Below are 14,808 nucleotides of genomic sequence, written 5' to 3'. Positions count from 1 at the left end.
TTTTACATCAGCAGTTGTCACTAAGTATCTAACCAAGATACTGTGTCATCATACATTTACACTGCATCGATTCAATTCATTTACACTGCATCGATTCAATACATTTACACTGCATCGATTCAATTCATTTACACTGCATCGATTCAATTCATTTACATTGAATCGATTCAATACATTTACACTGCATCGATTCAATTCATTTACATTGAATCGATTCAATACATTTACACTGCATCGATTCAATTCATTTACACTGCATCGATTCAATTCATTTACACTGCATCGATTCAATACATTTTTATTTTGTAATAACTTGTATGAGGGCTCAATAAACAATAAACAACTCTCATTTGACATTATCCAAGTCACAATAATTGCTAGGCAACCTCCCTCAGTAAAACCAATAGAGAAAAACTGATAACAGATCCTGAGATCTCATAGTAAAGAGACCACTGACTGAGGGCTTTAACAGGGCCAGCAGGTAGCTTAGTGGTTAATAGTGTTGGACCAGTAAACAGAAAGGTTGCTGGTTCAGAGACGACTAGGTGAAAAATCTGTCGACGTGCCCTTGAGCAAGGCACCTAACCCTAATTGCTCCTGTAAATTGTTTTGGATTAAAAGTCTGCTAAATGGCTAAAATGTAAATAGAAATAGGTAATGATATATTTTGCCTATTGATTAAAGTGTACCTGATCTTTCAGTTGGGAGACCTTCTCTTTGAGCAGCAGCTTGACGTCATGCAGCGACAGTTCGATCTCCCTCATACGTTCCTCCATCTTCATCATCATCATCACCCTCTCATCCTGGTGATGGAGAAGATGTATACAGATGTTTAACCATCGTTGTGTATCATCTGGCATGTTTAACCATCGTTATGTATCATCTGGCATGTTTAACCATCGTTATGTATCATCTGGCATGTTTAACCATCTTCATGTATCATCTGGCATGTTTAACCATCTGTATGTATCATCTGGCATGTTTAACCATCTTTATGTATCATCTGGCATGTTTAACCATCTTTATGTATCATCTGGCATGTTTAACCATCGTTGTGTATCATCTGGCATGTTTAACCATCTTCATGTATCATCTGGCATGTTTAACCATATTTATGTATCATCTGGCATGTTTAACCATCTTTATGTATCATCTGGCATGTTTAACCATCTTTATGTATCATCTGGCATGTTTAACCATCTTTATGTATCATCTGGCATGTTTAACCATCTTTATGTATCATCTGGCATGTTAAAAGTGAAAGAAAAAGTAAAAACACACGTATGGTTTAAATCACACAAGTAAATAGCTAGTCGGAGTAATGTAATGTACTGCCCGTCTGGCTGTATGACCTGCAAAATGCTCATAGCTGGTAAATAGGTGTAGAAAAAGGATTGTCTTCTATGTGGTAATATATTCTTGCAATAACAAAGATGTGTTTGAAGATAACATCAGCGAGGATACCATCAGAGTATGTGGTATAGAACAACAAGGGAGAAGGTACTTGGAACACTAAACACTAAACTAGATGCTTTATTTGTCTTGATTATTTCCAGTGAAATACATTCTAGTGCAGTTATGAAAAAGTGACATCATAGCTAAATGAAAATGGATAAAAACAAATTAATAAATATTACATTGTTTTCAACTCATTGATCCAGAAACTTAAATACATTCTACAAAACATAAATACTCATAAATAAAAAAGTCATGATCGTTCTAATTTAAATAAAAATGAACGAAACAGAAGCACACACACACACACACACACACACACACACAGAGCAATAGAGAATAAAACTGTGGTTTGACATCTATCTAAAGACCCTGAGACCTAGATCTGACTATTCTAGGTTCTGTCTGGACTATCAAAGCTCCTAAAGAACCATGGTAACTATACTAACATGGTCCTACATGGTTGCTACATCAACATGATAAAAGTGATGGAAGAACATGAATCAAAGCGTTCAGATAAATATCATGAAAACGTGAACATTTGTTTACAATCAAACTGTTGTTGGTCCCTTCGAGTTCCATACTGTTGGTAATGAACTGGTCCAGTTTACAATAAACCACAGTACTTTCAGATATACAGTACCTGCAGTGAGAGGTGAGCATATTCACCAATTAAAAAAGGTACATTTCTGTGTGACAAAGATACACAAAAATCAAATCAGTTGATATTGACGGTTGGCCTCCTGTAGCTCAGTTGGTAGAGCGTGGCGTTTGCAACGCCAGGGTTGTGGGTTCGATTCCCACAGGGGGCCAGTATGAAAAATTTATGCAGTCACTAACTGTAAGTCGCTCTGGATAAGAGCGTCTGCTAAATGACTAAAATGTAAAAATGTAAATGTTGTGGGTTAAGTGCAAAAATTAGCAATATGCAGGTAATCTTAAAAAATATTTAACATAATACATTCTGTTGAAACTAGGAATCTACTGCAATCAGAGCATATTTCATGAACCTTTGACTCAACAGTTCACCTACGGTTAGAGCTGAAGTCGTTTCAGAAAGCCCTTTTAATTTGAGGAAAATAACAAGGGACTAGCCTGTTTTACTCTGATACTCTGCCACCTAGTGGATGCATACAATCATTACACATTCCCATTCAGATCACTGGTTGTAACATCCCATTCAGATCACTGGTCATCTCCTATAATGACGGAACACGCTCCCAGAACACGCTCCCAGAAGTTTCCGTCTTCCAGTGCTTCAAGCAAGTCGGGTATGGGGAAATTCAGGGAAATCCTGGAGGATTGGGTGGGGCTAGGGTTACGTGAGGAGGACAGGTTTGGAGGACTGGGCTGAGGGAGTTCGAAACTGCCAGGTAGGAAATTCAGGGGAGAGGAGTCTGGGTGGGGCTGGGGTTAAGTGATGGCCGACAGTCAGAAAGTAAGGACTGGGGGATGTTAGAAACTGCCAAGCTGCTGTCTGTCAGTCAGAGTCCACCGATCCTCCGGTAGCTGTCGGCATGAGCGGCCCTCTGTTCTGGCATTGCAGCACCCTGGAGAGAGAAGGCAGGTGCACTTCACCAGGGCTCACCACTCCATCCAGTCCTCTAGTCTAATCCTTTAACCTTCTCAAGGCAGCACTACGCAATTAGCGCGACTTTAAATAAGTGACCTCTGTCTGGGACAACTGAAGAACTCGGTGCCAGAGATATACTGTGCAATCTGAGCACCCCCCCCCCCCAGAGTAGAAAGTGACAGACATGGTGAATCTAGAATCTAGATAAAAACAACCAAACCCAGAAGGTACACTTGCCACACACTAGGGCTGTCCCCGAGCCCCCCCAAAAATCTTGGTCGACGAGGGTCGTCCTTTTCTTTCGACCAATCGATTGGTCGAAATGTTGAAACTTATTTTTTTTCCATATATAGACACACTCTATGTGTTTGAATAAAATCAACTACATACAGTGAGGGGAAAAAAGTATTTGATCCCCTGCTGATTTTGTACGTTTGCCCACTGACAAAGAAATGATCAGTCTATAATTTTAATGGTAGGTTTATTTGAACAGTGAGAGACAGAATAACAACAAAAAAATCCAGAAAAACGCATGTCAAAAATGTTATAAATTGTTTTGCATTTTAATGAGGGAAATAGGTATTTGACCCCCTCTCAATCAGAAAGATTTCTGGCTCCCATGTGTCTTTTATACAGGAAACGAGCTGAGATTAGGAGCACACTCTTAAAGGGAGTGCTCCTAATCTCATCTTTTTACCTGTATAAAAGACGCCTGTCCACAGACGCAATCAATCAATCAGATTCCAAACTCTCCACCATGGCCAAGACCAAAGAGCTCTCCAAGGATGTCAGGGACAAGATTGTAGACCTACACAAGGCTGGAATGGGCTACAAGACCATTGCCAAGCAGCTTGGTGAGAAAGTGACAACATTTGGTGTGATTATTCGCAAATGGAAGAAACACAAAAGAACTGTCAATCTCCCTCTGCCTGGGGCTCCATGCAAGATCTCACCTCGTGGAGTTTCAATGATCATGAGAACGGTGAGGAATCAGCCCAGAACTACACGGGAGGATCTTGTCAATGATCTCAAGGCAGCTGGGACCATTGTCACCAAGAAAACAATTGGTAACACACTACGCCGTGAAGGACTGAAATCCTACAGCGCCCGCAAGGTCCCCCTGCTCAAGAAAGCACATATACAGGCCCGTCTGAAGTTTGCCAATGAACATCTGAATGATTCAGAGGAGAACTGGGTGAAAGTGTTGTGGTCAGATGAGACCAAAATCGAACTCTTTGGCATCAACTCAACTCGCCGTGTTTGGAGGAGGAGGAATGCTGCCTATGACCCCAAGAACACCATCCCCACCGTCAAACATGGAGGTGGAAACATTATGCTTTGGGGGTGTTTTTCTGCTAAGGGGCCAGGACAACTTCACCGCATCAAAGGGACGATGGACGGGGCCATCTCCCGCCAAATCTTGGGTGAGAACCTCCTTCCCTCAGCCAGGGCATTGAAAATGGGTCGCGGATGGGTATTCCAGCATGACAATGACCCAAAACACACGGCCAAGGCGATAAAGGAGTGGCTCAAGAAGAAGCACATTAAGGTCCTGGAGTGGCCTAGCCAGTCTCCAGACCTTAATCCCATAGAAAATCTGTGGAGGAAGCTGAAGGTTCGAGTTGCCAAACGTCAGCCTCGAAACCTTAATGACTTGGAGAAGATCTGCAAAGAGGAGTGGGACAAAATCTCTCCTGAGATGTGTGCAAACCTGGTGGCCAACTACAAGAAACGTCTGACCTCTGTGATTGCCAACAAGGGTTTTGCCACCAAGTACTAAGTCATGTTTTGCAGAGGGGTCAAATACTTATTTCCCTCATTAAAATGCAAATCAATTTATAACATTTTTGACATGCGTTTTTCTGGATTTTTTTGTTGTTATTCTGTCTCTCACTGTTCAAATAAACCTACCATTAAAATTATAGACTGATCATGTCTTTGTCAGTGGGCAAACGTACAAAATCAGCAGGGGATCAAATACTTTTTTCCCCTCACTGTATGCATGTCTGATTCTTTATGCACACTGTTTGATTAAATAATTAAAACACAAATGACTCAAGAGCCCGATGGTCACACTGTGTTAAATAAAAATGACACAGAGTGCCTGTGTGACTGGCAAAGGTTGTCTCGCTCTCCTCCCTACTGCAGAGAAAAGGCACCACATCACAGAAAGTGTTTACTGCGCTGTCCGTGCTGAAGCTGCAACATCATTTCAGCCATTTGGGTTTCTTACTTGTTTCTGACTGAAAAGTTCTGTTACCGAAATCCCTCATTTGTTTAGGAGAAAAATTCCCTATTCCCCTCAACCCTTTGCGGTCTTTACGTGAAACATGTAAGCGTCGCGTGCACGTGACCAATAGGGCCTGACCTATAGCCTATCAGAATCACATCAATACATTGGTTATAACAAACTCCGAACACCGTAACACGTGACAGCGAAATGGACGCGGAGGACGTGAAAAAGACAACTCGAAAACGGGCGGGAAAGGGGAAGTCAGATCTGTGGAAGACATTTGACTTAGTTGTGGAAATGACTGGATATCAAGAAAAAGGAGGGTATAGCAGGAAGCGCTACGTGAGTATTGTGTGCCAAACAGTTGCTGTTAAGGTACAATATTATTACTTTTTCTGAACGTTTGTAACAGTGTAAACACTAAATAAGTGTACCAGAGTCTGTTCTAATTTTTAAAAAAGATAAAGCCTTTATTAAGGCAGATTAAAAACAGTTGCATGCTTCCGTGAATTGCGGTGTATTTATTGTTTAGGATAATTATTCTAAGCTCCCTTTGTTATTTAAATTTAAAAACTAAAATGCTTGATTGCATTTCAAAGCGTGAACGTCTCGTATGCTGTGTGATGGCATTAACGAATTAATGATTGATTTAAAATATAGGCCTAAGTAAGTTACGGTATTAAGACTGAACAGGACGCGCTCTTAGGCCTACAGCTCAATGGTGGTACAACATTTACATTTTTACATTTTACATTTTAGTCATTTAGCAGACGCTCTTATCCAGAGCGACTTACAGTTAGTGAATATATATGTTTTTTTTGTGTGTTTTTTTTATACTGGCCCCCCGTGGGAAACGAACCCACAACCCTGGCGTTGCAAAAGCCATGCTCTATCAACTGAGCTACATCCCTGCCGGCCATTCCCTCCCCTACCCTGGACGACGCTGGGCCAATTGTGCGCCGCCCATGAGTCTCCCGGTCGCGGCCGACTACGACAGAGCCTGGATTCGAACCAGGATCTCTAGTGGCACAGTTAGCACTGCGATGCAGTGCCTTAGACCACTGCGCCACTCAGGAGTATATACTAAGCCTACTAATGATAATGACTTTCCTTATTATAATGATGATCATAATAATAATAATAATAAGGAGAAAAAGGAGGTTATAGGAGCGAGAGCTGCGTGCATATTATGTGTGACAAACAGGTGCTGTTAGATTACAACATTATTTTTCTGCCCGTTTGGAACAGTGTAAACACTAAATAAAATTATAAGTAATACCAGTCTGTTCTACAAATTATAATTTTTTTTGGTAAAGCCTTTATTACAGCATAGCAATGATTAAAAACAGCCGAATCAGTGAAATTGTTTTATCCGACATTTTGCCGTTGCGTGAGGCTTGGTGCTCACTGAATCAGTAGGCTATTAAACAAACACTCAAAACAGGCAACAGAAGCAGGATCAGTCTTATTTCCGTAGATATATATGGATGATTTATAAAGCCAGGAACATATAACAGTTAGGCTATTGATTATAGACGCAATTAAATGGGGGTTTCCTCTCCTCAATTTTCTTAGACAATTCGGCTAAGGCAAGGGCTTTCATCTCTATTCCAGTTATAATTTAGTAATCTCAAATTTTAATGACTAACAATTCAGATATTGGGGTGGGAGTTGTGGGGTGTCAGTTACAAGCTGGAACGTCAAGGCAATGAACGGCCCGGTTAAACGGGCTAGAGTATTTGCTCATCTTAAGAATAAATAAAAAAACGATATAGCCTTCTCTACAAGAAACACATCTGTGTACAGCAGATCATGGTAGACTCCGTAAAGCTTGGGTAGGACAAATATTCCATTCAAAATTCAATGCTGAGGCAAAGGGAACAGCAATACTTATTCATAGAAGAAAGAAAGTACAATTTACCTCTGCTGATATAATATCGGATCCACACGGGCATTTTGTTATGGTATCTGGTTCTCTCTTTCACACCTCTGTTTTGCTTGTAAATGTGTATGCTTCCAATTGGGATGATGTTGGAGTTCATTAACAAACGTATTTCTTCGCTGCCCAAATCTCAACTCACACTATTGAATTTTTGGAGGCGACTAGAATTGTGTGATCCGCCCAGTCTTGGACCGCTCAAACCCTCGATCATTATCTCCCTCAAACGTCCAGCGCTTTTTCTGCGTTTATGAGCCAGACGGGATGTGTAGATCCATGGAGATTCCTTTTTCCCAGTAACAAAGAATTTTCTTTCTTTTCACATGTGCACCACTCCTATTTTAGAATAGACTACTTTTTCGTAGATAAAGCCCTTCTCCCCTCTGTTAAGAAAGTAGAATACTCTGCCATTGTTATTAGTGACCACGCTCCTCTGTCGCTCGACCTCTCATTCTCATTGAACTATACAGATCGCCCCCCATGGAGACTTAACTCATCGTTACTTTCAAACAATTCATTCTGCACCATTCTATCGAATGCGATTGATGTCTTTGTTGAGACAAATAAAACAGAATCGATCTCTCCATCTAGACTTTGGGAAACACTTAAAATATGTTCTTAGAGGCGAAATAATTTCATATTCCCCTCTTCTCAATAAACAACGGAAAATTAAAACAGCTGATCGACGCAATTCTGGAATTAGAGCAACAAATACCCCGCCTCTCCATCACCAGAACTTTACAAAGAAAGGCTCAGTCTTCAAACTCAGTACAATTTACTATCCACAGATAAGGCTGGGCAGCAGCTACTCCGCTCACGTGGTTTTGTTTACGAACATGGAGAAAAAGGCTGGTCGACTTCTAGCTCATCAACTCAAGTGCAAATCTGCCTCACAGCTGATCCCTCAAATTCAAAACACCTCGGGTGTCTTAACAGTTAGTCCCACTGAAATCAATAATACTTTCCTTTTTTTTTTATTCAGATCTTTACACGTCAGAATCACCTGAAGACAATTCAATTATGAATGATTTTCTTGACAACTTGGAAACTCCTACCATTAGTACAGAGAAGAGAGAGGAAATTGATCAACCTTTGCAGTTAGAGGAGATTATTAATTCAATTACAGCAATGCAAAGTGGGAAATCCCCTGGCCCAGATGGCTACCCTATCGAATTCTACAAGAAGTTTTCTGCCAAACTGGCTCAATTTATGCTTGAAAATGTTTGAAAATGCCCGGGACCATACAGAGGCGTCGATCACACTTTTGTTAAAACCAAGCAAAGATGCATCTGAGTGTGGCTCATACAGACCGATCTCACTTTTAAATGCAGATGTAAAAATATTAGCGAAATTGCTTTCCTCTCGAATAGAATCCACTATGACATCATATCGACGGATCAGACAAGGTTATTAAGGGTCGCCGCACCTATTCTAACATTCGACGTCTGCTTGATGGCATACACCCTCCTGCATCTTCGGACGTTCCTGAAGTAGTTCTCTCTCTTTAGATGCGGAGAAGGCATTTGACAGGGTAGAATGGGAATATTTATTCTCTGTACTGGGAAAATTGGCTTTGGTGCAAACTTCATTTCCTGGGTCCGACTGTTGTACTCATCACCCAAGGCATCAGTACTTAGACTTCGTTCACAGTACTTCCCTTTATCAAGGGGCACACGCCAGGGATGTCCCCTCTGTTATTGGCCCTGACGATAGAACCCCTTTCTATTATACTAAGAGGCCACACCCTCAATACACGGTATCTACAGATGGGGACTAGAACACAAAGTTTCCTTGTGTGCAGATTATCTGCATATATATATCTCAGACCCTGAAGCGTGTGTCCCTGAGGTAGTGGACCTACTGCGTAGGTTTGGTGTGTTTTCAGGTTATAAATAGAATCTCTCTCAAAAAAAAAAGTGAATGTTTTCCTATTAATGAATTAGCAATACAAATTCCACGGGATACTATTCCATTTCATATGTATACAAGTCTGGCTTTAAATATTTAGGGATCAATATCACCCGTACCTTGACGTCCCTCCATGATGAGAACTTGACTTCCCCTGATTAGCAAACTTAAAAGTGGACTTTCAGAGACAAAGTATTCTCCATTTTAATTTAGCTGGTGAAGTGAATTGTATCAAGATGAATGTATTGACCAGATTTCTGTATTTGTTCTAATGTCTCCCTCTTTATTTTACCAAAGTCTATTTTCACTTTAGTGGATTAGCTTATTTAAAAAATAAAAATAAAAAATGTTATGGGGCGGTGGGAATCCAAGAATCCGTCAAGTATTCCTCCAGAGAGATAGAACACACAGAGGACTAGCCCTTTTCTAACTTGAGTTGATATAGGTATTTCCTTTTGTGCCCCGCTCAGCCTTATACAGTTTAAGGTACTTCACCGTATCCATTTCAGTAAGGCCAGATTGTCCAAATTCTACCCAAATATTGATGGTACATGTGACAAAGGGGAAAAGGCTGCTTGGGGGGGACTTGACCCACATGTTCTGGTCCTGACCCGTCTGGCAGATTATTGGTCCACTATATCTAAAACCCTTTCTGAAGCATTTGATATAAAGTTGCAGCCTAGTGCAGAAATTGCTATTTTTGTAGTACCAAACAACAATCCTTCTCTGACCAATGGACAGCTGGATGTCATTGGCTTTGCCTCCCTGTTAGCCCGCAGAAGGATATTATTGGATTGGAAATCTATCAATCCTCCCTTAGCCTCTCTTTGGCTCAAAGATCTGATGCTGTTCTTAAAATTATACAAAATGAAGTATACCATTCGAGGGTCAACCAACTCCTTCTATTCCACCTGGGACCCGATGATATCCTATTTTGAACAGCTCCAAACACTTCCTCCAGATTAGTACTCTTGGCTCCACCCCCACCCCTTGAGATTACTACTATAGGCCTATAAGATCACCTAAATCACCAGAAATTGTTGGGCTATTACATTTTTGCTTGTATTGAAGTAACAATGTTGTATACTTTTGTTTTGTTTTCTGACATGTAACTCAATCACTTTGCCTTTCTTTTTAAATGTGTTTGGAGGCATTCTGGGGGTGGTGGTGGGGGGGGGGACAAAAAGGGTTTGAATGTACAACGTCTTTAAATGTTATCTTTCATTCATTGTGAATAAAAAATATTATATAAAAAAAATATTGATTAGTGTTGCGCCATTATTTTTACATAATATAACCATCTACTGTTTCAGTATCACATGTCTTAGAGTGATGGACTGAGCCATCCCTGTGGCCTCCACAATGGTTTAGTCCACTGAGACAGGCACCAATCAGACAGGTGGCTTGTGCACCATAACAAATAAATACATCTTGGTTGACCAAAAGCCTATCGACTAAACAATCGACCAGTCGACTAAATGGGGTCAGCCCTACCACACACACACACACGCGCTCTCTACACACACACACACACACACACACACACTACACACTACACACTCTACAAACACGTGAGAGAACATGAAGATGGCAAGGCGGTGGGTGTGGTGATGAAACCAGGACAAAATGTCAGAACCCAAACCAAACAAGAGGCATTTCTATTTTCAAATATTTATATTCCCCAAAGTGAAAATGGAGAGCCATTTTGGTAAGGTGTTTGTGGTTTAGCTCCCATCGGACTGTAATCAAGGCAGATCAGAAGTCAGGTTAGTCCCATAATCAACAGGATCAGATGAAGAGCTGCAGAATGGACTGTTTAAAGTGTGAATGTGGCAGTAATGAACTGTTGAACACGGTGAGAGTAACGATGCTGTATTCTACTGTTGAACACGGTGAGAGTAACGATGCTGTATTCTACTGTTGAACACGGTGAGAGTAACGATGCTGTATTCTACTGTTGAACACGGTGAGAGTAACGATGCTGTATTCTACTGTTGAGCACGGTGAGAGTAACGATGCTGTATTCTACTGTTGAACACAGTGAGAGTAACGATGCTGTATTCTACTGTTGAACACGGTGAGAGTAACGATGCTGTATTCTACTGTTGAACACGGTGAGAGTAACGATGCTGTATTCTACTGTTGAGCACAGTGAGAGTAACGATGCTGTATTCTACTGTTGAACACGGTGAGAGTAACGATGCTGTATTCTACTGTTGAACACGGTGAGAGTAACGATGCTGTATTCTACTGTTGAACACGGTGAGAGTAACGATGCTGTATTCTACTGTTGAACACGGTGAGAGTAACGATGCTGTATTCTACTGTTGAACACGGTGAGAGTAACGATGCTGTATTCTACTGTTGAACACGGTGAGAGTAACGATGCTGTATTCTACTGTTGAACACGGTGAGAGTAACGATGCTGTATTCTACTGTTGAACACGGTGAGAGTAACGATGCTGTATTCTACTGTTGAGCACAGTGAGAGTGAAGATACTGTACACAACTGTCTAACATAGTATACAGTATCTTCACTCACTAAGTGCTAGATTGTAGATCGCCAGATATGCCAGCTGCATATTGATTCAAATAGCAAGAAGGAGATCTGAGGATTCAGTTATAGTTAGAGGTGTGATTAGCCTGCTACAGTATGTGATGGGGAACACTGATCTCTCCTACCTGTATGTTCTCTGGGTTGTGGTCGTCCTCGCAGTGTTGTCCTCTCCACTCACCAGGCATCCTGCGAGGGGAGGAGGGCAGCAGACCACCCAGCTGGGCCTAGAGAGACAACGCTGATCGTTAGGAGGGACACAGGGAGGAGAGACAGACAGGAGAGAGAGCAAACAACAGGAGAGAGACCGTCAGGAGAGAGACAGGAGAGACAGACAGGAGAGAGAGCAAACAACAGGAGAGAGACAGTCAGGAGAGAGGGAGGAGAGACCGACAGTCAGGAGAGACAGTCAGGAGAGACAGTCAGGAGAGAGAGAGAGAGACTGAGGATTTTATTGTATTTATTAGGATCCCCATTAGCGACAGCTAGTCTTACTTGGGTCCGACGTAACAAAAAAGACATTAGACAAAATACTTAATTTACATACATTTCAAAACATTAACATGTAGCGTGTGGTTGACACATACATGTCAGTATATACACACAACAATTAGGTCACATGGGGGAGAGGCGTTGTGTCGGGAGGTGTTGCTTTATTTGTTTTTTTAAACCAGGTTTGCTGTTCACTTGCGCTATATAAGATGGAAGGGAGTTCCATGCACTCATGGCTCTGTATAATACTGTACGTTTCCTTGAATTTGTTCTAGATCTGGGTACTGTGAAAAGACCCCTGGTGGCATGCATGTATGGTGGGGTAAGTGTGTGTGTGTGTCAGTGCTGTGTGTAAGTTGCTTATGCAAACAATTTGGAATTTCCAACACAATGTTTGAGAGAGAGCGAGACAGTCAGAAGAGAGAGAGACAGTCAGGAGAGAGAGAGAGACAGTCAGGAGAGAGAGAGAGACAGTCAGAAGAGAGAGAGAGAGAGACAGTCAGAAGAGAGAGAGAGAGAGAGAGACAGTCAGGAGAGAGAGAGACAGTCAGGAGAGAGAGACGGTCAGGAGAGAGAGAGAGAGACAGTCAGGAGAGAGAGAGAGACAGTCAGGAGAGAGAGAGAGACAGTCAGGAGAGAGAGAGAGACAGTCAGAAGAGAGAGAGAGAGACAGTCAGAAGAGAGAGAGAGAGAGGCAGTCAGAAGAGAGAGAGAGAGAGAGTCAGAAGAGAGAGAGAGAGAGACAGTCAGAAGAGAGAGAGACAGTCAGGAGAGAGAGAGAGAGAGAGACAGTCGGGAGAGAGAGAAGGAGAGAGAGAGTCAGGAGAGAGAGAGAGGGAGATATATGGGGAGAGAGAGAGAGAAGGAGAGAGACGTGAGGAGAGGGAGGAGAGAAAAAGAGAGAGGGGGGAGAGGAGTGACAGGGGACATACTGTAGGATGGAGGGATAGACAGACAGATGGATAGAGGCTGAGGGTCAGGGGACAGGAGGAGCCAGCGCTAGGCAACCGTTATAGTGTTTCTGGAAAATTGTTGGTGTTACATGAAGAAAAAAATAATGAAAAAACTATTTCTATAGAAAATGACAGAAGCGTAAGGAAGAGGGAGAAAAGTGACATTAAAAAGAGGAGGTGTTTGATTGGTAGATTAAAGTCCAGATGCAATGAGATTGGAGGAGTAAAAATGAGGAGGAAGTTAGAGAAGGTTGGTAGAGAACTGACCTCCAGCAGCCGGGCCTGTACCGGGACCGGTCGGGGCTTCAGACCCTCATTCTCCCGACGTAGACTCTCCAGCTCTCTCTGAACCTCACACACCTGCACACCACACCATCAGCCCCAACACACCAAGACCATCAGCCCCAACACACCAAGACCATCAGCCCCAACACACCAAGACCATCAGCCCCAACACACCACACCATCAGCCCCAACACACCAAGACCATCAGCCCCAACACACCAAGACCATCAGCCCCAACACACCAAGACCATCAGCCCCAACACACCACACCATCAGCCCCAACACACCACCCCGTCAGCCCCAACACACCACACCATCAGCCCCAACACACCACACCCATCAGCCCCAACACACCACACCATCAGCCCCAACACACCAAGACCATCAGATAACAAGGAAAGACGGATACTGTACAACGTGCACAGTGTCAAAAGCTGACTGCTTCAGAAATACAAGTTGCTTGTGAATTATATGTGGAGGTAAGTATTGATGTTGGGATGCTTTCCTTTTCTACATAGGTATATACTATTGATATAGAGGGAAAGTGTAACGCAACAAATCAATCAGCTAGCTAGCTAGCTAGCTAGCTAGCTAGCCAACCAATCAGAGCAGGTATAAGAGTTGACCCTCCTTAGATGACCTTGTTGTGAGCAGAGAGTAGCTCCTGGTGCGTCACGTGCAGCTCTCTCTTCAGAGCAGTCTTCTCCTGCTCTACTGTCTTCACCACGCTGGACTGGCCCTGCTGTTTCCGCTGCGTCAGGGTTAAGATGGCTGCCTCCAGCTGCCGCGTCTGAGGAGATGATACAGGCTGTAATGCTGTCCTCTGAACCTCCAAAACTTAAAAAAGACCTAGAGCACATCAAGTCAGATTTGATTGTGTCTATATTTTGTTGAATGGATGAACGAGTCTGTCACATCCATCCATTCCTCTGTAATCTCACCTTGTCCCTGGTGTGGTGGAGGTCACCCTTGGTGTTGTGGAGCTCCATGGTCAGCCTCTCGTTCTCCTGCCTCAGCTTCTGCTGTCCCTGCTCCACCAGCCTGGCCAGCTCGTCCCGGTACAGCTTCTTGTGCTGGCTCTGGTACCCGCTGGAGTGCAGGGCCATCTCCAGAACCCGGTTCTGATTCAGGAAAACGCAGATGTCAGAGGTCACAATAACAAACAAAGCTGAGAGACTGAGCATTCCCTGACCCATAGAAATATACTAGAAGGGACAAAGCTGCTCAAACCACAGCAATTTGACTGGATGTCCGTTTTAGTATTTGTATTTCTATACCAACCGACCGTTAGTTATAGTAATTATAGAAATAGAATGACTAGAACGGACCAACCTGGAGCAAGCCAATCAACTAACCAACATGAAGCCAGCCAATCAACTAACCAACCAACCAACCAGAAGCCAGCCAATCAACTTA

General features: G+C 42.6%; 1 protein-coding gene across 4 annotated transcripts in view; it reads right to left on the bottom strand.

Annotated features, from left to right (window-relative positions):
- Positions 1-14,808, bottom strand: part of LOC121544579 (ninein) — a 73,826-nt gene that overhangs the window by 575 nt on the left and 58,443 nt on the right. For 3 of the 4 annotated variants that reach the window (XM_041854536.2, XM_041854537.2, XM_041854538.2), the window contains exons 23-27: positions 14,334-14,513; positions 14,033-14,182; positions 13,375-13,467; positions 11,791-11,889; positions 690-803 (exon numbers count right to left, since the gene is read on the bottom strand). In XM_041854536.2, the coding sequence (XP_041710470.2) occupies positions 690-803; positions 11,791-11,889; positions 13,375-13,467; positions 14,033-14,182; positions 14,334-14,513 (636 nt within the window). The remainder of the gene's footprint in view (positions 1-689; positions 804-11,790; positions 11,890-13,374; positions 13,468-14,032; positions 14,183-14,333; positions 14,514-14,808) is intronic. The other variant, XM_041854539.2, reaches the window with a different exon arrangement.

Source organism: Coregonus clupeaformis, chromosome 29 (assembly GCF_020615455.1).
Source record: "Coregonus clupeaformis isolate EN_2021a chromosome 29, ASM2061545v1, whole genome shotgun sequence".
Classification (NCBI taxonomy): Eukaryota; Metazoa; Chordata; class Actinopteri; order Salmoniformes; family Salmonidae; genus Coregonus; species Coregonus clupeaformis.
Note: the sequence above shows the minus strand (reverse complement) of the source record. Positions and strands in the feature narration are given on the sequence as shown.